Raw genomic sequence first — 24,138 nt, 5'->3', positions numbered from 1 at the left:
ACATCGCCTGTCCCTCCCCTCCAGCCGGATCTGTGTCCCCTAGACTTCTACACCAGCCTGATCTCCGACTCGTTGTTGTTGAGCTCAAGGACACCATCCTTGTCCTGGATGGAATGCTTGGAGTCCTCGAAGGAGTCGTTCGAGTCGGCTCGCCGATTGCTAGTACCCGGGTTGAAAGACACCCGTTTCTTGCCCATCGTGTCAAGGTCATCGGTCTGTCTGATCAGCACAGTCTACATCGAGCTCAGGTCTGGCTCTGAGGTCCCAGCACTCACGTGCTTGTAAACGTCGGTCGTGACGTGAACACCGCCTGCACTTAGAGGCGGGCGGGTCTGCGGGAAGGCGTCCATAGCGTATGCAGAAGTCTGAAGTGATCAGCATAGAAAGCGCCAGATCATGAGAGCGGGACTCGAAGGTACTCACTGCTTGCTGGGTCGTGTATACGTGTACCTCGTTGCTAGGCGCCAGGCCGGCTCGAAGGTTGAGCGTAATCAGTGCACCCATCGTGTAGATCTTGCTCTGCAGCATGCTGTGTGTCAGCTAGATTCAGGCGGCTGGTAGCTGGTATGCAGTGTAGAGTGGACTTACACGAGGTGGAGTGCGATCTCGAATTGCCGGTTCCACGCCACGATGCAGACCAAGGAGCTGGAAGGATCAGCTCTGATGCCCAGCATGTGATGAGAGGACTAGATTGTATCTTACCTGATCAAGGCTGGGGTTTGGGACTCAAAAGCAGTACTGACGGTCAGCTCAAGCCGTAGTGATGGATCCAGTTGTGTAGAGTACAACTCACATCAGGATCCGGTTAAGGACAGATTTGGTCGCTTTATACTGCGTCTGTATGCGGCTGATACCGTATACGATGATGATGGTGATGATCGAGTCGGTGACGATGATGCCACTGTACTGGAATAGTCAGCATCGCAACACCATGCAGCACATGTAACATGTACTCACCCAGCAGTAGGCAACGGGGACAAGGACCTGGAGATCAGCCATGTCTCTTACCTCATAAAGCTGCTGTCAATGCGTACAGGATCTGCGAGTAGCTCGGCTGAGTTGTGGGTCCCGTGGCTGCCAAAGATCTTGAGCACCACTGAGCCGAGGATCATCGTTGCGACGCTAACAAGTCAGTGCAAGGGTCCCGACGATCAGAGAAACATGCGGACCTGAAAGGAGGGATGACGACTGCTGGCCACCAGTGACCGTATAGTCTGCACGCCCGGTCTGTGTACAGCATCTGAACGTCAGCTTGGCTCGCTGCACAAGAGCTCACGATGGAATCTTACCTGGACAAGCTAGAGTGTCAGCTCCGATTTCGAATGCCTTTTTAAAAGACTCACGAAAATGACACAAAGCTCGAGGGACATGTATCGAATGATCCCTGCAGGTAAGCTTTGGCCTCTGATAATAACGTCTCTTGACCATCGCACTTACAGTAGACCTCGGCAAAGACCCCAAAGGTTCCAAAGTTCCATACGAACAGATAGATATTCCAGTGCAGGATACTGAAGGCATGAGCTTGCGCGTTTTGTGAGGAGGTGCAAGACTGACAAAGCGGTAGCGAGGGTGGTAGCGGCTACCGTAGCGACCTGAAATCAGCACTGAAGTCTTTCAGAGCAGAGGTGGAAACTCACCATGAGGGCTACGATGTGCTTCTTGTCCGTCCGGATGGACTGCCAGTAGGTAAAGCACTGACAAATGACGATCCCCATGAACAGACTGTCGAGGTACCCACTGAGGATGTCAGCCTGGCACGTCGAGAAGGAGGGGATGACTTACCCAAGGTAGACTGGAAGGATCTGCAGACCTCTGTTGGCGCCGATAGCCGCGGCCGAGGCTGCCTCAAACGCTTGCTCTGCGGTCATGTTGGACATGTCGTGTCGAAAACGCCGTCTCGCGAGAAGGGATCGATGGGAAGGCTGCACTGCCTACCCTCTGCTCTATATAAGTAGCATCGTCGATAGCCGTTGATAGGCAAAGGATCAGGTAAGTCAGAGCGTTAAGTTCTGACTCCGAGTAACGATCAGCATTCTCACCGATCAGATCGAGCTGTGCCTGCTTGATCCCTCTTGATCCGCATAACTCCCACTGCTGATAGTCGACGAGCCTTCGGTTGAAACTTGGCGCTCCATTCGCCGCGGGTATCCGAGCACGATGGGGATGTCATCGAGGCGGCAAGATAGGCGACGAGGGTATGTAGAGATCTCGGAAAAATCATCGAGGCTGTTTCAGAAGTCAGGTAACTTGAAGCAAGCTTGTTTGGGGGTGGTCCCCCCGATCTACAGCCCTGATATCAGCCAAAGAACTTTCTTTGCTAGCGGTTCAGCGGACAGCTTCTAGCGGGAGTTAGAGCGATGATGTGAGGAATAGACCGTCCAAGCTCAGTCGTGCTCCCGTGTTATGATCTACATTTCGATTGCGCGATCGGGGTATATCTCCGACCTCCCTGTGCTTCGGGACCGAGACTGACCGAGAGGGACCGAGCGAAGATAATGTCAGTCTTGGCAACTGCCGCTGCGAATCCGTGCTTTAGCGTCGCTCTGCGGCCGAAAGCGCTTTCGCTGTGGATGTGGGATTCTATAGGAGAGTAGTGAGATCTGCCAGTATGGTCGAGTTATGGTCTTGTGTAGGCTTCGCCCAATCGGGAAGTAAGACTAATAAGACATGAGGAATGCGGAGTTTCGGGGTTTTGGCCGGTCGGGCCGACAACGCCGAAAGGTTTCGGGAGGCCAACTTCAGCAGCAGTTTGCATCGCGCGCTCTCCGTCACGTTCCTTGACATTCAGCCCAAGATGGATCTACCACTCATCAGCTAATCAGCCGCTCATCAGCTAATCAGCCGCTCATCATCTAGCGTCCTTGACGAACGGTGCAGGGCGTTTGAGACAGCCCCATCGGATCGCGGTCGGCGCTTCACTCATATTGACTCATGCGAGACTCCAGCCACCGACCTCCAAGGCAGCATGTCTGACATCACTGACATCACTGGCGAGCTAGGCAGCTAGCACAAACATCTCCTGCTGCCGAGTGCCTGTCCATGAATACAGTAAACCACCCTCGACTTGGCTTGGCTATATTGGACCAGTCTACCACGTGCCCGCAGTGCAGCCGGGTTCGTCACTAAGTCAGATCCGGCATGGCCCCTCTGTATCGTCCGGGCCCTACCTGCTTGCCACCGGCTCATCAATGAGACTTCGTTGAGGACGCGGAGAACCATCTCGAGGCCATCCCGTCAGCTACAGCGCGGCACCGAGCCTGACCAACCCGCGCGCTACCAAGCCTCACTGACCCTCTGGCCTCCTGCATTAGCTCAGTATCGATCGCCCAGCGGCAAGGCAGCTGCGCCGTTTCAGAAGCTCCCACTGTGGCGCGTGAACGAGCTACGGACAGGCAGCTCGGCGGCTTATAGCAAGCGGTCTATGGCGGCAGGACGGGGAGGCGGACCTTGAAATGGGGCAATGTGTCGTTGCACTCCATATACTTTGTGGTCGTATCGTCGTATCTGTAGACGGCTCCATGTGATCCTGGTGACCTGATCAGACGCCTGCACCGTGCATCCGAGACGCGTGAGTCACGCAGCTGCCAGCTGCTCGCAGCCCATCACCGGCAACATCCTCATCTCAGACGCACGGACTTGCCCATTTTGCTCCAGGCCGGCTGCAGAGCTTCCCACCCAAGCCTCCTCCGTCATCCTATATCTTATATCTAGATCTTCACCTAAGCTCAGCATAGATATCACAGCCTATATCGCCACTGGACGGCCAGTGCATCAGGTGCACGATCAGACGCAGGACAAAGGAGCTTTGAGCCCGGTCAAACGACCACAAACGGAAGGCACCGCATTCCTCGGATATCCCCTCCACCATGTCGCGCCAATCCACCACCACCGCGCACCCACCGGCTTCGCTGCCTCGCATGATCATGTACCCCATCCTGCGCTGCTTCCGCCGCCTCAACATCCCTCTGCCTACCAATATCCCCACCTCCCCCACCCACCTCATCTCTCCTTTAAAACACGGCATCTCGTCCGCCTTGACCCGGTTCGACCGCTCCCTCTCCCCTCGAGACACGCTCGCTCGGCTAGCAGCGCACGAGTGGTCTATCTCCAACACCCTCCCCCTCGTTTTCCTCTTCCTCTCCGCCGGGGCGTCATGGTGGATCATGACCGATCCTGGAATGCCGCTCAAACTCGTCATTCCCGTCGGATACGCCCTGGCCATGCTGTTCCCAGCAACGAACCAATTCTTCTGGCCCGCCACCCCCATTCTCGCATGGGTCATCACGTTCTTTGCCGCTCGATTCATCCCCGCAGCACATAGGCCGACTATCCACGTCGCGCTCCTCCCGGCGCTAGAGTCGGTACTCTACGGCGCCAACATTTCGGACTTGCAGACCCGGTTCACACATCCAATCCTGGACGTACTGGCGTGGTTACCGTATGGGGTGCTTCATTTTGCGCTGCCGGCAGTGGTGGCGTTCTTCTTGTGGGCGCTGGGGCCGAGGGGAGCGGTGCAGTACTGGGGGAAGGCGTTTGGGTGGATGAATCTGCTGGGCGTATTGACGCAGCTGGTCTTTCCGTGTGCCGCTCCATGTACGTTCTGCCTTCAACCATATCTGCGCCTCCCCATTGGAGAAGACCTGGCTGACCATCAGGGTACGAGATCATCCACGGCCTCACGCCCGCCGCCTACTCTATGCCCGGCTCGCCCGGCGGTCTCATGCGTATCGACGCCGTCTTCCACTCACACGGCTACACCGAGACATTCGGACACGCTCCACTCGTATTCGGCGCCTTCCCCTCCCTCCACTCCGGCTGCGCAGTCATGGAGGCCCTCTTCCTCTCGCACTTCTTCCCCTCCGGCAAGATCTTCTACTGGGGTTACTGCGGCATTCTCTGGTGGGCGACCATGTACCTCTCGCACCACTACCTCATCGATCTCGTCGGCGGGGCGTGCCTCTCGGTCGTCGTGTTCTACTTGACGATGCCGGTGGCGTTCAAGGACAGCGACGAGATTCGGTGGGAGGAGACCGGATCGGGGTATGAGATGGTTGGGCGGAGGCAAGAGGAGGAGGAAGAAGAGCTGGATCTGGATGAGGAGATTAGGAAGTTGGAGGAGACGGATGGACCGCGGAGGGGTGGGGATGTCGAGGAGGCGGATCAGGTGGCGGGGAAGGGGAAGAAGAAGGTCAGCTGGGGGGAGAACGAGGTGTTCAAGGGGGGATCGCCAAGACCCAGTAGTGAATGAGGCTTAAAGGACAAATTACAAGGAGAGAAGATGGCTCTGATGGAGGTGGGCGCGGACTGTTCAGCTTTCGGATGCTGACGTTTGACGCATATCTGTATATTTACATCTACTGATTCTACAATGACAGTGTATAAGATCTGCGATATCAAGGCTATAAACGCCCGGATTGTTCTTTCTATCGTTCCCACCTGCCTCGCACGCTAAGAAAATTGATATCTCTGCAATTTCGCCCTACTCCCTGGTCCCCCGCTATTCAACCCCGCCTCGGAGCGGGAGCGCCCGAGCCGCACGCTTCGCAGATGGGTGTTTCTCCTGAACTTCTCCACTGGACCTGATCATGCACGCCTCCCAAGTCCCTCAGTAAGTTCGTAAGCCCCTCTCCTTCCAGGTAGGCGAAAACACGTTCCTGTTCCGGCGTGAAAATAACCTTTTGTATGAACTGGTTCGAGGTGCATGCTGTCGCGCCGAGGGGGGAAAGTATCAAGTCGCTTAACACCAGCGACGGGTCCCGGGCGATATAGACCGGGGAGGACGAGAAGATCTCCAGGTTGACCGCCGAGGCCGGAGAGACCTTCTCGGATGCGGTACGGCCCTTCGCGAGGGTTTGGGTCTTGTTCCCCGCGCAACGAATCATGCCCGCAAAGTCTTCCTCCGCGCCCAGCTCCGATGTCCACCGAACCGACCGACCGAGAGCGAGGGGCAGGGGCTCATCCTGAGGCGTGCAGACCATAGCGGTAGGGATTGTGGGAGGGGGTCCGGGCGGAGGTGGGGGTTGGTTGTACCGCGATCCGAAGTGGAACGTAGCGGGGGGAGCATTGGGGGGAGAGGTAATTTTTGAGGATAGGGGACTGAGCGGGCCGCATGTCTCTCGAGTGCATACTCGAGTGACGTTGGATCCGGCGAGGACCGACTCGAAGAGAGCGGCGCAGGCCTGCGGACTGCTCAGTTCGCTACCGGCCGACATCTCCGAGTAGTCGTTCCAGTCGAGGTTTGTTTTGCCATCTATCGAGCATACCGCCACGGTCCGTAGCTGCGGCATGATCTCCCCTAGTCCCGCCTTTTGTATCCGCCTCAACGCCTTGGACAACCACCGGACCTCTATCCCGCAATTGGTCATCCGCCGCTTCATTTCTCCTGTCGCGTCAATCCCGCCGCAGGCATCCCAGAAGACACCGCCGGCGCTGACGAGATCAGAATAGGGAATATCGCGGGCCTTATCGCTGTACTCGACGTAGAGGCGCTTGGTATAGCGAAGTGGTGAGGATGGGGAGGTAAGATTGGTGATACTAGCGATAAGGGATGGGAAGTCATCGGTGGAGATGATGGAGAAAAGGAGCGGTGTAGATATTTGGTGGAACATCTTCTTTTCAGCTTCGAGCATCGGTGGAAGCTGAAGCGGGGTGATACTCACTTTGCAAACGGACCGCGAGCTCGCCAAGTCTGGCTGGCGCAAGCCATCTCGGCTGGAGGGCTGCGAGAGGGGAGCGGGCAGCGGGCGGCGGAGGCAACCCAGGATCAGGGCCCAGACGTCCGGAGAGACGTGCGAGGTATCGATGGGAGTAAGACCGAGCATGACTGTCGGTATGTCGGTAGATGATGACCGGCGGAGATAAGAGAAGAGAACATATGAGCGGAGCGAGCGGAGTTTCGTTGTCCTTGCCAGCTCCACATTCCTCGTGCCTAGTTCAGGGCAATCCAGTTCCGACGGAAAGTCCAGCAGACTCGCCAATCACGCGCTATCGTCCGCGGTTTGTATCCTACACGTCTCATCGTCTCGCTCAGCTCAGCGCTCAGCTCTGCCAGTGCTCGGTCTACCCTAGCGCACCATCTTGTCTCGAAGAGTGAGCGGAAGAGCTAAGGCGAACTGCGAACGATTTGCAGGCTGACTTCACCAGGGAATGCTTTCGCACCATCCTGGACTTGGGAAACAGCTCTCACTCTTCAGCCGCCGCGGAAGATAATGTACAACTCGTGATGAAGCACCTCCCACTCGAAATCTGGTCCCGCATCATATATGACCTTCGAGTTCCCCTCCCCCTCCCCCTCTCGCGTCCTCATCGATCCGCGCTTGCGCAAGGCAATTTGGTCCGGGCTGCTCTAGTATCGAAGGTTCGTGGGAGGTGGTCTCGTGCTCTGATTCTCACACGCTAACGGTCTAGGCCTTTTACGCCATCGTCCTACCTCTCCTCTACCGCTCTATCCTTACAGACGACCTCCCCAAGCTTCTCCACGGCATCGCGGACCTCTCCGCCGCGCAGTCTCCCGTTCGATATACCGTCCACTTGTATATCGAGTATCGGCGCAAAAGTACGGACCCGGGCGTCCTCCCACGTATAGAGAAACTCGGCTGGACTGAGGCGGAGGAATTTGGATTGAGGAAGGCGCAATGTAAGGACGAGGTGGAACGATTGAGCGACTGCCTGGAGCGGTTAGACGCGGCGGGGATCGACAAAGCTCTGCCTCGCCTGCAGGCGCTCGCGGTTGCGTCCATCTATGAAACACTCGACTCGGCATGGACCGACTACAAGAAGCACTTGTCCCCCTCGTCCCGTACCCTTCGAAATTGCGCGAAGCTCTTCCACACCATTCTGGCGGGGAGCACCCTACAACACTTTGGCTCTAATGACCCCGATGGTCCATTTTCGCTACCCCAGCTTACCGATCTCCCTCTCCATATAGGCTCCTACTCCCTTACTCTACACATTGGGGGTGGGGGTGAGCCTTTCCCCACAAATGACGATTTCGCGGGATTGCATAACGCTTGTCCCCCACTTTCCCCTCGGTCGGCCGGTACGATGGGTCAGCCAATACGAACCAATCGGGGACATCTTCGGGCTAATGCACTGCCTGTGGGCTCCGGTCGCAGCCGCCGCCGATGTTCGCAAGGCCATCTCTTCCACCCTCTCGGCGGAAACGGCTATGAACCTCGAATTCTATTGCTCATCATTGGGCATGGAACCGGAAGGCGCTGCTGGTTTACCGTCTTCCCCATTGTCCGCCGATAGATAGAGAGGAATGCTCAAGCGCATGATGGAGCGCTTGCAGCCGGACCTGGATGACGAAAGGCGGAAATGGGATTCGGTCAAATTCTTCATCTCCGCGGATACCCCGACCTGTCTGGCTTGCGGATGCGCGCCGCCCGCCTGAGGGAGTCGCGGCGCAAAGTTGGGAGGAAAGGAGGGGTTACGACGCGCAGAAGGTGGTGATGCGGAGCGGAGGGACGATCTGGGAAGGCGGGCAACGGCTGGACATTTGTGGGGGAGACAGGTGGAGATGGCGAGACGGAATCAGGGTGGACGAGGATACGGGAACATGGATAAGAGGATCTGGGGCTAGAGTATCGTTTATCTATGACATGCGCAAAAGCCAATGCATCAGAGAAGTGCGGGCCAGTATGATTTTGGACCTCTACATCTAGGGCAGAGTCCAGCATTCGAAGGCAGCCAAGCGAGGAATGCGGACTCGGAAAGAGCGCGACTTGGCTTGACGGGATCTCTCCATCTTCTTCTCTATATCGCTCTTCGCTGTCACTGACGCCTGATATTTGGCTTGGCTTCGAGCATAGCTGCGACTAGCTCGGTGTACGAGAGCTTTCTCGCCTGCCAACGGGGATCCAGCCCAGGCGATCGTCGGCATTTCGACCGTGACTCAGCTCCGGGTCCCGAAAAGCTGGATGCTGCACTGAAGTGGTGAGTCGTACAGCTACCAGATCTCGCAGTATTGCCGTTGAATAATATGTGTACGTTGTCACGCTGAAGTATGTCCCCTGGAGTAGTTGCGCAGCGAGCTCAGCTGATACTGCAGAGGATATTGACATTGGAAACCCCCTCTCGCCCTCACCGATCTCGGCCAAAGGTCCACTGGCCACTGGGCCCACTTACCCCGCATCCTCATCTCTCAATCATCACCTCAGGCGAGCTCCAATAGATGACGCGACCCATCTGCTCACCGTACGCCGCCTGGAGCTCGAGGATGCGTGTGCTGAATCATGGGGCTGGATAGCGGAGGATGGGGAGGGGTTGGCACGCGCGGGTGCAGCGCCCAGGCGGACAAGGGTACACGGATGGTCGAGGTCCTCATCACCGGATGGCTGGCTACTGTCGCTCTACTCGGCTAAATCGCGATCGGCTCGTCATTATCGCGGTTATCTCTCAACGACCGCTCGACAGCGGACAAATAGGCGCCTCGCTCAGTCTCGACCTCGGGAACGCCTCATCCATCATCTGGAGTCGCCCATACAGGTCACGCTCGGGCGCTCAGATGTCGCTATTGCGCCTCTTACCTCCTTGATCTTTGCGCCATCCCTAGCTCGCACGGCCACATCGGAACGGCAAACTCGGCATCGCACTCCCCGGACCTTTTCCCAAATCATCACCGCGTCTCTCTCCCTTGCCCGATAGGACCTACACTCCCATTATGATGCGAGCCTCCTCTCCTCCATCATTCTCTCCGGATGTGTCTCCAATCCCCGTCGAGGCTGAGCTCGACAGGAGTCGGGATCGGGACGGGTACCAAGGCGAAGTCTGGGAAGGGCGTTCGGTGTGGATTACTGGGTCTGGATGTGGACTCTGAATCGTACAATGCCGTAGGAGGCATGAGAGACTAGACGGGCTGGGAAGGGACGGGACGGGACCGGACGAAGCAAGGTGGGGATACCACGAAGGGAGCAAGCCGATCTATGGGACTTTTGATTGTGAGTACTGAAGCACGGTCGAGCATGGGATGAGGGAGAGGGGACGAGGGCTCGGGGTATCGGTAGCGGCCTAGACGGATGGAGGGGTGGCGGCATACGAACAGAGGTCGAGGATGAAGTAGAGGGGCGGGAAGAGATGGATCAGGTGTGGTCGGGATAAGGTGGATGATGGCAGTCTGGCGGCGTCGAGGAGATGTGTACGAGGGGAGGTCGAGCTTGCGATTTGGGTGATGCGACACAATGATAAGCTCTCACTGACTGCTACGATACTGATAAGATGACTGCGCAACTGTACTCTCGCCGAGATGATATGCGACGCGACTCAGGTATGGCTTTGATTCTCATCTTCACTCATATCTCACGGCTCAGCCAATCTGTCTTAGTGCTCTCGTGTCTCTGCGTCCGACCTATGATAGAAAGATAGCTGAACATCAGCACGTCTACGCTTCCTGGTAGCGCCACTCGGGGATCAGAAACGTGCAAGGTCTTAGAAAATAGGCGGGAACGACGAGGTGGAGGGAAAGAGAAAGGCAACGAGGCCGTGAAGGGTGGCGGTTACTGATGTCGAGGGGAGCGATACGGGAAGGAGAATCATGGACAAGTGTGGATGTCGATCGGAGGGCTAGCTAGCAGGTCGTCAGATTCAGCGCAGGGGAGGTGAGATCTCAAGTCGGTCTAGTCCAGGTTAAGGTGACGAATGAGAGAGGGTCGGGAATCGCGAAGCTAGAGAACGGGATGGCTGATCGGGAGGCAGATCATGAGTTCTGCCAGTCTTCTTCCCAAGCCTTCGGGGCCCGAGTCTACTGATACTGCATGTCCATCTCTCTATCGATATCGGCTGCTACTTAATATACACTCGATACTGACCATATTGATACCTATGCTCGAGATTGCTGACTGATACCTACTTGAACCACTGACCAGCAGCTGCGCCCCGACCATTGCCTTTCCCTCATATCCCTCCCGGGCCAGCGATCCATCTATATCGAGCTTCACGCCTATTTGTCCCCAGCATTAAAGTCTCTCCCCGCCTTATTCCCGATCTCGTCTCGCCCGCCGCCCTCCCTACAGCTCAGACCCTCCCCGACCCACACGCCTCGCAGATCGGCATGTCCTCATACGGCAGCCACTTGACCACATCATGTCCGCCCCCGCTTGCCTTCAGAGCCTCTTGGGGCCTCTCGCCTTGCGCCTCAGCGATGATGCGCTGCTGCTCCGCCGACAGGTGTAGATTCTGCTGCCAAAGGTGCGGCGGAGTCGAAGATATGCCCGCCAGAGTGGCGAGATTGTTGTCGAGCTTGTGTGAGGGATATTTGGACCTCCAGCGAGGAGTCGAGCAGAAGATGGCGAGGCCGACCGCTTCGCCCCGATCGTGTCCGGTAGGTTCCTGCTGCCGCGACTGCGCGAGGTTGCTAACCACTTTATCCGTAATCGTGACAACGCTCGGGAAGCTGACCTGGTGGCCAAGATCGCAGCTCCAGCGCACGGGAGCTCCGACGGGTAGGGGAATGGCCTCGTGCACCGGCTCGTTCGCGATTGTGGGAGGTAGGGGTATCGACCGGCCCTCGTCTCGCCTTTCCCACATGTCCTTGTAGAGCATCTGGCCCGGGAACGAGGCGCCAAAATGGTAATTCCGAAGATATGGACGCCCCGTGGTGCAGAGCGGTTGTCCGCGGTGAGTCGGGTCGATTTGAGCGGGCGTGCTGAGAGGACCGTTGAAGCCCCGATTGCAGAGGTGGGAGATGGTGGAGGCGGCGAGGATACGTTGGAATAGGGATGCGCAGGTGTCCACCGCGGAGGAAGAGATTTCGCGGGCAGAGGCCAAACGGAGGTTGTTCCAGTTGTCTGTGACTCCGTAAGCAGCAGCTACCGCCACCGTGCCGAGCTGCGGAAGCGCCTTGGCCATTCCCATCTTCTGCAGCCTATTCAGGGCCGGTATCAGGCGCTGGATCTCGCCCGTACAGCTCCTCATCCGCCTCTCCTCCTTTTCCTCCGGGCTGACCGATCCCCAGCTGGCCCAGAGATCCCGCCCGGTACCGCAGAGCTCGAGGTAAGTGGGGTCCTCCTCTTTGTCGCAGTACTCGAGAAAGAGCTTCGTGGTATGGTGAAGAGGCGTGAAGGGTAGGGTGAGGTTGATATGTTGGAGGAGGGAAGGAAGGCGATCGGTACAGATGGCTCTGTACAGGATGGGGGCGGCAGCTTCTTGGTGCAGCTTAGACCTCAGCTCAGTCTCAGTTTCAGGCTGCGAGGAGCTATAGAGGCTCTGAAATCTTACCTTGCTGACCCTGCACAAGACCGAAAGATCATGCTGCCTTAGCGCCGACCGTGATGGGCGCGATAGGGGGGCTGGGATGGGAACGCGGAGGAACTCGGCGATGATGACCCACACATCATGGACGTCTGTGCGGGAAGTTGGAACTGTGTTGAGGGGGCTCATGACTGATATACTGAAGGTGATACGAGAGAGGGTAGAAGGGTGGTTGATGGAAAGAAGTTACTGGGAAACCTTGATCATTAGCTGTCCCTCCACTGCCTCACCTGCGCCACATTCCTCTTTTGTGCCTGTTTCAGATTGGTTCCGGCGGGACTCCACGCCGGAAGCGTAAGTCACTCAACCTTGTCCATCACCCTTCACCCCGCCACTCAGCTTGAATCTGCTCTCTCTTCTGACCATCATACTGCCTACAATGGTCCTTGACATTCCCAGAGACGCTACACACACGCCTGACGTCGGTCATGACATCTGGCCCATCATCCTCTCCTACCTCCGCCGACCACTCCCCCTCCCGTACTCCCGTCCCGATCGATCAGCCTTGGCGCAAGGCGATTTGGCGCGTGCGGCTCGCGTCTGTAAGGTAAGATACCCCGTGGTCAACCTGATGATCTCCCGAGGCTGAACATGCAGGCGTTCTTAGGCATCATCATCCCCATCCTCTACCGGGTCGTTCTGACCGACAACTTTCCCCTCCTCATCATGGGCATGAGCAAGAAGGTCACTACTCTCCAGTCGCCACTCTTCTACACCAAAAATCTCTACATCGAGTATAGAGGGAAAGCTCTGGAGCCTACCTACCTACAATACCTCACCCATCCCGACCTAACTCATGCCTACGGCGTCAACGAGAGCGGGAAGGTCCTGATGAGGCGGGCGTCCTGCGTCCGCGAGGTCAAGGCATGGATGGACACCCTCGCATGGTTCCAGATGCCAGGCAGCTCCATGGCCCGGATCCTCCCAAAGCTGGAGACGCTAGCGATCTCCTCCATCTACGGCAAACTCCATGGCCGGATGTGGAACGAATACGAGTCCCTCGCGGCTCTATCCACCAACGAGTACACATCGCCGGCGGTCTGTACCCAGCGGTTCCACGATCCACGAGGTGCTGGCGTCGAGTAACATCCGTCACCTCTGCGTCGCCGACACTTACGGACCCCTCTCCCTTCCTACACCCGCTCACCTTCCCAAGGTCCTAGGCAACTTTACGCAATGCCTCCATTTCGGGGGCGGCGACATTTTCAATCCGAGCGAGACCTACCCTCAGGACCTCCTCTCACTCCCCCTCGGTCGTCCTGTACGATGGGTCAGTCAATACCCCTCTACGGCGGACTTATTCGGTCTGATCGGCTACATGACCGGCATCATCAAGCACGCTGTCTCGGACCGCCGGCTCGCCGGGGCACCTCATCACCCTCGCAGCCGGTCCGTAGACCTGGAGATATACTGCTCTTCGGCGCGAATGCGTTCGGCGGTCTTTCCCAAAGAGGCCTGGGCGGAGCTCGGTACCCCCATCACTCCTCGGCCGCCGGCTCAACCATATTTCGTCGTGTCGGACCCCGAGCAAAAGGGGGCTGTCCAGCAGAATCTAGATCTTCTTCTCGAGGCACTCCGGGCTCAGGGTGGCAAGTACGACTCGGTCAAGTGGTTCATCTCGCCTGAGACGCCCATCTGCCTAGCGTGCGGATGCGGTCCGCCCGCTTGAGTCAAGGTTTATGGTGGCAGGGGGCGGGTGGATGCAGGGATGGATGGTGAATGCGGATGAGACGGACGGAGGAAGGATCCAGGAGGCGAGGTGGATGAAAGTGTCATCAAGTCTGGCGGAGAAGAGGCAGGAGATAAGGGAGAGGTATGTGGAATAACAGTAGGCTCGGGGTCAGAGGATATTCAGTTAACGGGGGCGAGCGGAGACGGCGGGGCAGCTGACGTGGTGGGTAAGGAGAGAGCGGGGTCTGTGTATTGTTTATCTAGCTATATCATCATGTGCAGACTCGGACCAAGAGTCAGTCTCGACGCTTTGGGTACTGTTGTCCTCGCCATGCGTCATGGTCCAGGCGCCCTGCATTAGATCTAGCTGGGCCACACAAAACCGCCACTCTCCGAGGTCCGTGCGTATTGACTGAGCGTGGCGTTTAATTGGCTGGGGTTGTTTCCCGCCCCAGCTTTGGCGCCTTGCATAGCTCTCATCGTACAGTCAGATAGCCACCTGCACCGCCTACACCTCTCAGCAGTCCGTCCAGAGACCGCTCTTCCCATAAGGCGAGCGCAGGAGCTCGGGATCCCGCTGACCGCTGCCTGATTACCCCTCAATAGCGACCCTATCCGGCCGGTCCGACCAAACACTGAAAGTGCGCCTGGGATCACGTCGTACGAATCTCGACCGACATCGACAACCCCGCCTCCTCTCCTCGCTGCTTTCGAAGCTAGACTGTTTCAGCTTGTCGGGAACAATGGAACGTACAGGCCAGGCGCATTCGGACGTACCGCGATTGCCCCTGAAATAGATTTGAGCGGGCAGCACCGGAGGATGAAAGGAGCGCTGCGATGGGGAGATAGACATCCTGAGTGGCCTGGAAGTCTTGCTGGGTCTTGATAACCGCCTCCTTTGTATCCCCTGGGCGTTTGAACTCCTTCGAGAACAATGGATAGGGGGTGCAAACACGTTCGGGCGTCTCGCCGTGAGCCCCTGGCATAGATCGCGCTGGCAGCGCTGGGGCATGAAAGGAAGACGATGATGGAGGAAGCAGTACTTATGGATCGACGAGACGTATCTCCCGATCTCATCCCCCGCTCCCTCTTCACTTTCTGACACCCTCACCCAAGACCTTACCTCCTCACGTACTCTCACGCAATGACACAACCCCAGGCCACTGACAACCCCTTCAGTCCCCCCATCACCCCCGACAAGCTCACTCCAGTCTCCACACGTCCTAACTCTCCCGATGGATCAAACGAGATCACCCTGCAGTCTGCCTTGTACCCAGTCCCAACTCTTCAGGATGGCGTCCCGCTTAAGGAGGTGCAGTCCAAGGCCGCAGTCGCGGCTCTCGATCACGACACCGCTTCTTTCTGTACGTACCTCCTCGTTCCTCATCACACCTCTCCGCTGATACACAGACATTCCGCTCCGCTCCAAGGGCATGATCAAGCTGTACATGATCTGGTGCCCCATCTTCATGTCGACCTTCATGGGAGGGTAAGCTGGTGCTCTGGAAACCCCGCTCGCCAAAGCTGACTCCATGTGCAGGTATGCCTTCGCTGGTATGACTGCCATCAATACTCTCCCCTCTTACCAGGAATACTGTAAGTTCTCCCCTACAGCCTATCGCCAAAGCCACATCGCTGAATCTGTAGTCAACTTGTCCGGTGTCGGAGTGAGAATCTCAGATATGGCCTGTATTATTCTAAGCTAATGCGCGCTCTTCCAGGTCTCCACAGGTGTGAGTGGGCAAGACGATCCTTCATGAATCTCATCTCGTTCCCTACTGACTCTTCTAGCTCATCTTCGCTCTCTGGCCCATCGCTGCTTGCTGCACCTTTTGGATCGGGCCCATCATCGTGAGTCTTGGCCCGGCGAAGCCGCATGAGAGATACATTCCCGCTGATTCCTCCAGTCTGACAAGTTCGGCCGAGTCCGCGCCACCCTCTTCTGTAAGTACCGTCCGTCATCCCTGCACGCAAGGTCCCAGGCTGACATATCCTAGGCTCCTGCATGTTCCTCATTGGCTCGACGCTAATTGCCTTCGCCCAGAATGTCGCTATGCTTCTCATCGGGCGAGCTTTCTGCGGCTCCGGCATCTGTATGATCCAGGCCGCCACCCCCGCGTATGTGATCGAGACTTGCCCGCCTCTCAAGCGAGGGCTGTTCTCGGGCTTGTACAATACTGTCTTCTGTGAGTAGCTTCTGCCTCATGATCTTTGTAATCTCGGATCAGCTGACCAAGGAGTGGTGGGATTCTGTACCGCTACAGCCATTGGTATCGGCGCGACGAGGGTATGCTGGTCATCTATCAAGTCGGCGACGGGCACAGACTGATTAGTGTAGGTCCAAAATCAGTGGGGCTGGCGACTTGTTGTCATCATGTGAGTGTCTCTAGGTTTAGTAGACCTTGACCAAGCTGACCAAGTCAGTCAAATGATCTTCCCGTAAGTCTATCATCATACTACCCGACGACGACGCTGATACCTCAGCATCATCCTTGGCGTCTCCACGTTCTTCATTCCCGACACTCCGCGATGGTGCGCTATATCGTCTTTCCGCGCCCACAGTCCGCTGATGCACTAGGCTTTACAACAACGGCCAGACCGAGAAGGCCCTCGCAGTTCTCATCAAGTACCACGGCTCCGGTGTCCTCACCGATGTCGTGCAAATGGAGTATCAGCAGATCGAGAGATCCGTCCAGGCAGCTCGGGAGAAGGGCTTGAAGCGGTGGGACTTCAGGAACTTGGGGAACACGCGGGGTAACAGGTATAGGCTCATGCTTGGTGAGTTCTTCGATCCTCCGGCCGAGTAGGGACACAGCTGACGGGTCTAGCGCTTGTCACGGGTGCTTTCGGTCAGTCAGCAGGTGGAGGTTTGGCTTTCTTCATACGTCGTCTCTTCCTTCACAGCCCTTGATCCGCGCTGACATCTCAGTTCCCTCAGATCCTTGCCCAGGGTACGTCTGCTGCCCTCACCGGCCCCGAAGATAGTTGGGATGCTAATGAGTCTAGTCGGATACACTACGCCCGCTAGCCGTCTCAGCATGAGGTACGTTTCCTGTCACTTTGACTCAAGTAGGACATCCCGCTGATTTCATTAGCTTGATCGCCAACGTCGCCTCTCTTCTCGCCTCAACTACCGGCTCTCTCATCCTTGACCGTGTCGGCCGCCGCAAGCTGCTCATTCTCGGCTCCTTCGCCTGCTCCATCTGCCTCATGGGCAGCATGGTCTCCGCCTCGCAATCCGGCGTTCCCCTCGGCGTCTCCGTGGCATCCACCAACCCGTCCGCCTCTCGCGCCAGTATCGCCTGCTTTGTCTTCTTCATGGTCAGCTACGGAATGAGCTACCAGCCGCTGCTTCCTACCTACCCGGGAGAGGTGTTGTCTACCGATCAACGCTCAACAGGGATGGGTCTGATGGCATTTACCTTGAACCTTTTCAGTAAGTCTCATTCTGGGCTGTCTACAAGTGGGTCAACGAGCTGACGTGCAGTGTTCATCTCGCTGTTCGCGATACCTGTGGCTTTGGAGAGGGTGAGTTGCTCATCTCCTCACCTATGCAAGTGCCGTCAGCTAATATCTTTCAGATCGGGTGGTGTAAGTCAAGATCTAGCTATGGGGCCAAAAGGAATCGCGCTGACATTGCAGGGGTCTACCTTCCGTTCGTCATCTGGACGCTCTTTCAAGGCGTTACCTGGTTCTTCATTGCCGTCGAGACCAAGGGACGATCTCGTGAGTGGTCCAGCCTGTATGGTCCCCATCCCGTAGCTCAAGCTGACTATTATAGTGGAAGAGCTGGATGCGGTGCGTAATCTTTGCAATCTAAAAAGGGACAGGGCTGATCTTCCAGATCTTCGATTCCAAGCACCCCGTTCGGGCGTCCTTGATCCGCACCTCTCGCCTGACCGGCAACGAAAGCGCCGCCTGATCGCTTCGAACCCCGTTTCGCATTGACAAGCTCCCGATACTGACTGATGTTTGCGCTGATTGACACATTAGATGTCGAGTATATACGTTTCATGCATGCAAGTCTGCCTATTATTGCCGTTCCATCTGGGGAGGTTGTCTTCTCGGCTTCAGGTGCAAGCTTGAGCTGTTGCTAGGGGTCGGACCGCGGGGCTCGGGCGGAATCTGGTGCGACCATTGACCGACTGGCCGCTGTACAATCAAGTCCGACTGTTGCGCTACGGGGCATCAAGACTGTATGTCAAGACGCCCGGCGGCTAGCTCCCATGTGGCATTCTACATCGCCTGTAGTGATCTGTCTGCATCTAGTAGTGCATTGTCCAGGCAATCATGACTACCATTATAAATGTCGATACAACGTCCCACGGATTATCACCATAAATCAGAACCTAGCGACATACCCATAACCGACCCAGATCTTGGTCGGACTCTACCCTGTCAGCTCCATCCGGCAGAAATGAGTCGAGGGACTTACTTCGCTACCACTCAAGCATTTGTTGGCGCCCAGTACAGGTAGATCTCAAAGTATCCCGACGGAGCTGCAGTGCCTGTTTGGATGAAGGATGGGAAGACGGAGCTGGCACTTTTGTAGATTCGGTCGGTGGTCCGAACGTTTTTCCTGATCTCGGCGGCGGTCACTCGACCATGGGGATCGTCCCAATTCCAAACCTTTATCCCTGTTGCCGTACTAGTCGACTGATAGCCGACTAAAACTGAGCTGACATGTCAGCACCTACTTCAAGGGGACCGAGCCAGCCATATCCAGAGGAAACTCACGTGGTGGTGGTCTGCGACATGAGACCGAGCAGCTGAGTCGTCCCGCCGGCAATGTAGCCTATCTTGGAGTCGCTGGCGGCGAAGCCAGAGTAGGACAAGAACAGAGCACTAGTGGAGCCAGCCTATATATCAGCGACGTTTCCTTCGCTCGAGTCGGGTGACAAGGAGAGGTACTAAATTGAAAACTTACAGGGACAATCTGGTAGCCAGAAGTGCCAGAAGTGCGGTATCCAACATAGCCGACCACAGAGTCATCCGACACCTTTCGCGCTTGTAGATAGGACTGGTAGGTGAGGGAGGGGGAGGTGGTGGCGTCACGGGCTAGATGGTCAGCATGGCTTTCATCCCTGTTTCTACGTCATCGATCGGACTCACCGGTGCGAATTCGGTCGGGAGAGAAGAGCGCAGCAGGCTTGTTCAGTGGCATGTGGCGACGGATACGTTCGGCATTAGTGATCGTCCTCCCGGGCGATCTTGAGTCTGCCGGAAGGGCAGAGACTAAGGCGAAGAAGGTGATGAAAAGCGAGAGAAGCTTGATCAAGAGCATGGTGATAAGGTGAGAGGCGAGTAGAGAAAAATTGGACGAAGAGAGAAGAGAAAATGTGTGGGTCCAACCCCGTCACTCTTGTGATCTCTGTCTCGGACGAGCTCGCCCTGCATGGTCTAAATTTGACTACGAGCTCGTATGTTTCATCAGGACCACCCTCACGTACTCCTACTCCATCCAAGGATCTGAAAGATTAGGTTCTTCGGCTCCAGTTCGGCTCCGGATCATCCGGGATCCAAACTGGCCCCAGAAATTGCGATATACTACTTTGGGTATCATTGAATGCCGTACAATGCCCAAAAAGGTAAATCGTGTCTCGTAATCATGTTGAGGTTCTCTTCGATAGTGTGTTTGATGCATGCTTTGATGCATGCAAGGTACGGGGAACGCTGGGAAGAAGGGTCCCCAAAACAATCTGCCCTGCACGTACGTATGGGGATCCTGGCGAAAAGACAAGCCGGTCAACGATCATCCCGGCACTGGAAGAGAGAGCTTGCCGAGAACGACACGAGGCACGCTGATGAAGCACGGTGCACTGACCCAGACTGACCCCGACGTCCTCATTAGCCGTGAGATTTGTCGATCTTGGTGACTTTTGGTATGTCCAGCGTGTCGATCTGGAGGGAGGAGGGAAGGGGCGAGTGGAGGGGAAGCATGGAGGAGTGTAACGAGTGTGTAAAGTACATAGCTTGGGAGTGAACCAGCGCTCAAAATAGGCCCAACAAGCCCCACCCATAGCGCACCAGAGGATCCTCCGACAGAAGGGGCCTACACCAAGCTACCGATTTTGGCGGGGTGATAGGCATCAGAATCGCTGAAACCTAACCTCTTTCAAGGGCCCGTATCTCGCTTCTTATTCCATCTACAGCCATAACTTCTGGACGAGACGGGCCCAGGGGCCTCAAGGGGCCTCCGCATCGCTTCTCAGTGTCGCTCGGCGCTCGAGCACCACATTCCTCTCTTCATGCCTATTTCAGAGTCAGAAATCCCTTCCGGCGGGTCTGAGTGGTCCAATCAGCGCAAAGCAAGCGCAAAGGCGAATTGCCTCCCTGACTCCCTGCTTCACCTGCTCCAAGATGCCCACAACGTCTTCCAAATATACCTCTCGGGTACCGCATGTGGACCATAATATCTGGAGACTGATTCTATCCTATCTTCGAACGCCGCTTCCTTTACCCTACTCCCGACCCGAGCGATCCGCCTTGGCTCAAGGCGATTTGGTACGCATTGCCAGGACGTGCAAGGTCAGTCTCGTAGAGGCCCCCTGGAGACTATTGCCCCACCCAGCCCCACAGAGGATGATCCTCGCAGGGACACCGCACCATGAGCATCATGTACGTCGGCTCCTCGCCTTTAGGGGGGTATTCGATCCGGAGTGACCGGGTGAGGTCGAACCGCCGTTCCGCATGCTGAGATGTCCAGTCCGTGAGGGTGTCTGTGAAGTTGTCCAGAGTGACGTGGGTGTAGAGGAGGGGCTCGACGAGGTGTTTAAATTCCTACAGTCAGCTTGTTCACACCAACTCGGCCGACAACCCCCGAGATGGACGACCGCAGATACTCACTTTCGAGACCCGCATGCAAATGGCGAGGTGTGGTTGCCTCAGCGCCGGACGCGCAGGCCGGCTACGCGCCGGCGGCGTGTCATTGCGCAGATGGACGAGGATAAGGGGCCAGAGTTCCGGGGGGAATTGCCCCTTGACCAGCGGTTGTAGATCCGCTTTGATTGGTAGACAGACCACCGAGAAGTCTCGCGGTACTGCGTGCTCGCAGTCGTCCATTGTAGTATGGGAGCTGGATGGCAAGGGGGATAGGAGTGGGAGATGAGCCAGGAGATGACCAATAACCCTTAAGACTGCTGTTGGTTTTGGGTGGCAACCAACCGGCCTTAAGTACGAAGTGAAGGGCGCGAACAAGGCAAGCACACTTCTTGTTCCTTGCTGTGACTTGTGGTTAGCAGCCTACCGCGAGGCTACAAGAGGCCAGGCCATGATCTACCGCCTCAAGCAAGCCCGCATTGCATGAGGCTACAAGTAGCCTTTCTACACAGACCTCTTCCGCTCTAAAAATTTCAGCAGCACTTCCCCCATAGCCCTAATCATATCTCGACGTCCGCTCACTCCCGAGCCCACCCGCTGTCGGCCGGCTTGTCCATTGCCCAATGATCCCCATCGCCCTCTGCCTCCTAGCCAGCTTCCCTACCGCCCTCTGACTCTTCCACGTCAGTCCCGTCTCTGCCCTCGACTTGATCCACCCCATCTGATTCACAAACGCCTGGCCCATGAGCGGATTGTAGACGTGGTCGAGTGGGGATGTGCGGGTGATATGGAAGGGGTCTATTTTCCGCGCTTCGCGATTACGCGGACCGAGGAGGGGGGCGCGGGTCCGAGGTGGGTCGGGAGCGTAGAGGGAGGTTCGGGTCATTTGGTCAGGGGAGAGGAACTGCCTATCAGCCCGGATCTCTTGGGAGATGGGTGGACTTACTCGATGCTGGTCTATCCGCTTTCTGCCTTCTATCTCGACTGGTGCAGACTCGGCGGCGATAGCGTTCAAAGCAGCCTGGCCAGCTGCCGCCTTTGCAAGGTCCTCCCGACCGATGATGTTTCGGATAAAAGGCTGGATGTTGCTCTTCATCCCTCTTGGGGGGCTGTAATTTGTTCCGGGCACCTCAGCCCTGACCGCGGAAGTGGAGAGGAAGCGGTAAGCTGAGCGTGAAGAGGACGCCATGACAGTTGATGGGTGTATGGATGCAAGCTGTATCTTGGCTCAGCCAGGTTGAAATCTGAAATTCCAATACGGCAATCGAGATAACGCCGCTAAACTCCGTGCCGTTTCGGGAGTCACACCGATGTCACCACTTCCCTCCACCCACCGCGTCCACCTCTACAGTATACCAATGTGACCTATAGGTCCAGGTCCAATGGCCCCTATAGCCCCTATCACCCCCCCAGCGCTGAATCACTTGGTCATCTTCAATCCATCCCTGAAGCCCCCAAAGCCAGAAGTAACCCAGGAAGACGGGGAGCGAGACAGAGACCTAGAGGATGATCTCGCTCAAGCGGCGCAGATCCTCTTCTACACGTCCCATGCCGAGCGCGATGTCAGCAGAGACGTCATGCTTCGGCAGGTCGGGCTCGTCAAGGGCTTGATGTCATTTACTGAGTATGTCTGACCTACTGAATGAGCTGATGGGATAGTATGGTCGCCCCGGGGGATGACCCGGGGTACTGGTCCGTGCATTCGCAACGAGCGAGGATGGTCGTCTACTCGCCAGAACAAGACTTTTTCATCTACGCTGTGAGTAGAGGGCCTGGGTGCTGGACTAGCTGATTGTAGAATGTCGCGCTATCCACAATCCCGCCGGACCCCGTCAAGGGCGGTAAAGGCGAACCAAGCGCGAACGCCCAGGGTCTATCAGACCAAATGCTCATAGACTGCCTACGGAGAGGATATGATGACTTCAAAGTAGGTCTGCACCTTTCTGTGCTGACTCCAGCTACTGCATGGTCCGCTACCCCATCTCCTATCGTCTCCAAACCTCACCGCGACGCTAGACCGCTTCTGGACCCGCTTCGCCCTCCAACTGGAAAGTACCGTCCTCACGCCCCATCCCGACCCTCTGGGCCTCACCACATGGTTTGGGGGCTATCCCTCCTCATCGGCAGATATAGAGCTCGCCACTACTCGGGCTGTCGACGTCTTTCGAGAAGACACGGCTCTCGGCGATACCCATATCGGTATCGTAGGGAAAGACGGGCCAATATCGCTTCCATCCGCGAATATGGCTTTGAAGCGGTACCTCGTCAATCTCGTCAGGGCATCATTACCTCAGGAGCCTATCCGACAGAAAGAGCTCCATATCCCCGGTGGACAGGAGGACCAAGCTCGGAAGTCAAGCTGGACGGGATGGGTACCGACCATGGCGGGGTTGCCCGGGCTGTCCAGGTCCGGGACACCTACTGGGCGAGGCCATCATGTTGAGCCAAGAGCGGGCGGGACGAAGGCTGGGAAGGCGTCGAGATGGCATGGGCTGGGTCTGGGTGGTCTGGGCGAGTCGCTCGGAAGCGTCGGACAGGCGTTCAGTTTGGGCGGAAGCAGAGCAGGCAGCGGTGTTGCACCGGTGGAGCGCAGATCTGCGGAATCGCTAGCCGATCCGGTGGACGATACAGCAGCACCAAGCGGACCGAAACACCTAAAGCGGACCTCCATCTCCTCGGTGGTCCAGACGGCCGTCTCCCTGCCGGATCTGGAAGCTGCTCAAGCTGAGCCAGAGCTGGAACTGGTGTGGGATGAGAAGATGGTCTGGATAAAGGAAGGCGAAGAATACGAGGAGAGGTGCCTGAGATGGATCATTGTGAGCTCTTTCTTCTGGTACGCCTCCAGCGGAGATCATGAGCTGACAAGACCAGCGAGATAGCTTCCTCCTCTACATAATGCTTGGTTCCGATTCGGTCTCCCAGCCGTCCACCTCATCCACCCTATCCCTCTTCTCCAAGCTCTCTTCGATCTTCTCTACCGAAGATGAAGCGCAATCCCGTCCGTCCTCACTGGCCAACTCTGCCATTTTCTCTGACGGCATCTCGACCACCTTGACGGGTCCGGGTCTCGACCCAGCGTCGGCATTGTCGCTCGCTGAGCTCAAGCACTTCCTAGAATGGTGAATTGATCGCGGGTTGAGACCGGTGAGAGCTGATCAGTAGTGATTCGGGCGTGTCAGAGGTATTTGCGCGAACGGCAGCTTCAAGGTTCGTCGCTGCGAAGCAAGACGAAGACGGGGAGACGTACATGCTCGTCGGGAAGAGGGATGCCAGTCTCGTCGATGCGGATCGTTAGTTCCTTCACTCCCCCCGACTAGACAGCTGGAAGCTGACCCCTTCAGACGCCATCAAAGCCTTCGAGCGCGCCAGACAAACAGCATGACCTCCACAAGATATAGC

The 24,138-nt window shown here is 56.8% G+C and overlaps 11 protein-coding genes across 11 annotated transcripts; 5 read left to right on the top strand and 6 right to left on the bottom strand.

Annotated features, from left to right (window-relative positions):
- Positions 1–47: 47 nt before the first annotated feature.
- MKK02DRAFT_39506 (uncharacterized protein) lies at positions 48–1,877 on the bottom strand (the record flags this gene model as incomplete). Its single annotated transcript, XM_053090630.1, has 15 exons — positions 48–215; positions 276–365; positions 424–529; positions 589–645; positions 703–738; positions 794–906; positions 958–984; positions 1,035–1,122; positions 1,170–1,240; positions 1,290–1,298; positions 1,344–1,384; positions 1,438–1,508; positions 1,555–1,592; positions 1,638–1,737; positions 1,783–1,877. The coding sequence occupies 15 exons, from the start codon at positions 1,875–1,877 to the stop codon at positions 48–50; spliced, it is 1,110 nt and encodes a 369-aa protein (XP_052948992.1).
- Positions 1,878–3,923: 2,046 nt separating this feature from the next.
- Positions 3,924–5,248, top strand: MKK02DRAFT_34971 (inositolphosphorylceramide synthase; the record flags this gene model as incomplete). Its single annotated transcript, XM_053089046.1, has 3 exons — positions 3,924–4,593; positions 4,656–5,109; positions 5,137–5,248. The coding sequence occupies 3 exons, from the start codon at positions 3,924–3,926 to the stop codon at positions 5,246–5,248; spliced, it is 1,236 nt and encodes a 411-aa protein (XP_052948991.1).
- A 253-nt stretch (positions 5,249–5,501) lies between these two features.
- Positions 5,502–6,821, bottom strand: MKK02DRAFT_39504 (uncharacterized protein; the record flags this gene model as incomplete). Its single annotated transcript, XM_053090629.1, has 2 exons — positions 5,502–6,608; positions 6,660–6,821. 2 exons carry the CDS (start codon positions 6,819–6,821, stop codon positions 5,502–5,504), a joined length of 1,269 nt encoding a protein of 422 aa, XP_052948990.1.
- A 401-nt stretch (positions 6,822–7,222) lies between these two features.
- MKK02DRAFT_29318 (uncharacterized protein) lies at positions 7,223–9,648 on the top strand (the record flags this gene model as incomplete). The annotated part of the gene is made up of 6 exons (XM_053087788.1): positions 7,223–7,357; positions 7,408–7,963; positions 8,115–8,241; positions 8,285–8,590; positions 8,936–8,937; positions 9,053–9,648. The coding sequence occupies 6 exons, from the start codon at positions 7,223–7,225 to the stop codon at positions 9,646–9,648; spliced, it is 1,722 nt and encodes a 573-aa protein (XP_052948989.1).
- Positions 9,649–11,013: 1,365 nt separating this feature from the next.
- Positions 11,014–12,378, bottom strand: MKK02DRAFT_29317 (uncharacterized protein; the record flags this gene model as incomplete). Its single annotated transcript, XM_053087787.1, has 1 exon — positions 11,014–12,378. The coding sequence occupies one exon, from the start codon at positions 12,376–12,378 to the stop codon at positions 11,014–11,016; it is 1,365 nt and encodes a 454-aa protein (XP_052948988.1).
- Positions 12,379–12,628: 250 nt separating this feature from the next.
- Positions 12,629–13,918, top strand: MKK02DRAFT_39501 (uncharacterized protein; the record flags this gene model as incomplete). The annotated part of the gene is made up of 3 exons (XM_053090628.1): positions 12,629–12,796; positions 12,847–13,271; positions 13,300–13,918. The coding sequence occupies 3 exons, from the start codon at positions 12,629–12,631 to the stop codon at positions 13,916–13,918; spliced, it is 1,212 nt and encodes a 403-aa protein (XP_052948987.1).
- Positions 13,919–15,064: 1,146 nt separating this feature from the next.
- MKK02DRAFT_39500 (transporter-domain-containing protein) lies at positions 15,065–17,842 on the top strand (the record flags this gene model as incomplete). The annotated part of the gene is made up of 21 exons (XM_053090627.1): positions 15,065–15,284; positions 15,331–15,409; positions 15,461–15,516; positions 15,568–15,587; positions 15,642–15,653; positions 15,712–15,771; positions 15,828–15,864; positions 15,918–16,106; positions 16,161–16,207; positions 16,259–16,296; positions 16,345–16,359; positions 16,405–16,452; positions 16,499–16,698; positions 16,749–16,769; positions 16,927–16,963; positions 17,016–17,356; positions 17,408–17,448; positions 17,502–17,511; positions 17,563–17,646; positions 17,702–17,718; positions 17,765–17,842. 21 exons carry the CDS (start codon positions 15,065–15,067, stop codon positions 17,840–17,842), a joined length of 1,650 nt encoding a protein of 549 aa, XP_052948986.1.
- A 420-nt stretch (positions 17,843–18,262) lies between these two features.
- On the bottom strand, positions 18,263–19,204 carry MKK02DRAFT_29313 (uncharacterized protein; the record flags this gene model as incomplete). The annotated part of the gene is made up of 6 exons (XM_053087786.1): positions 18,263–18,310; positions 18,356–18,359; positions 18,392–18,598; positions 18,658–18,779; positions 18,848–18,978; positions 19,033–19,204. The coding sequence occupies 6 exons, from the start codon at positions 19,202–19,204 to the stop codon at positions 18,263–18,265; spliced, it is 684 nt and encodes a 227-aa protein (XP_052948985.1).
- Positions 19,205–20,475: 1,271 nt separating this feature from the next.
- Positions 20,476–20,982, bottom strand: MKK02DRAFT_39498 (uncharacterized protein; the record flags this gene model as incomplete). Its single annotated transcript, XM_053090626.1, has 2 exons — positions 20,476–20,700; positions 20,767–20,982. The coding sequence occupies 2 exons, from the start codon at positions 20,980–20,982 to the stop codon at positions 20,476–20,478; spliced, it is 441 nt and encodes a 146-aa protein (XP_052948984.1).
- A 313-nt stretch (positions 20,983–21,295) lies between these two features.
- On the bottom strand, positions 21,296–21,928 carry MKK02DRAFT_39497 (uncharacterized protein; the record flags this gene model as incomplete). The annotated part of the gene is made up of 2 exons (XM_053090625.1): positions 21,296–21,643; positions 21,686–21,928. 2 exons carry the CDS (start codon positions 21,926–21,928, stop codon positions 21,296–21,298), a joined length of 591 nt encoding a protein of 196 aa, XP_052948983.1.
- A 193-nt stretch (positions 21,929–22,121) lies between these two features.
- MKK02DRAFT_29311 (uncharacterized protein) lies at positions 22,122–24,121 on the top strand (the record flags this gene model as incomplete). The annotated part of the gene is made up of 7 exons (XM_053087785.1): positions 22,122–22,363; positions 22,399–22,498; positions 22,538–22,666; positions 22,698–23,555; positions 23,611–23,858; positions 23,902–24,029; positions 24,081–24,121. The coding sequence occupies 7 exons, from the start codon at positions 22,122–22,124 to the stop codon at positions 24,119–24,121; spliced, it is 1,746 nt and encodes a 581-aa protein (XP_052948982.1).
- Positions 24,122–24,138: the final 17 nt, after the last annotated feature.

The sequence above is a fragment of the Dioszegia hungarica genome (assembly GCF_025882075.1).
Source record: "Dioszegia hungarica strain PDD-24b-2 chromosome Unknown MKK02contig_2, whole genome shotgun sequence".
NCBI lineage: Eukaryota > Fungi > Basidiomycota > Tremellomycetes > Tremellales > Bulleribasidiaceae > Dioszegia > Dioszegia hungarica.
The sequence above is the reverse complement of the archived record's forward strand: the minus strand, read 5'-3'. Positions and strand labels throughout refer to the sequence as shown.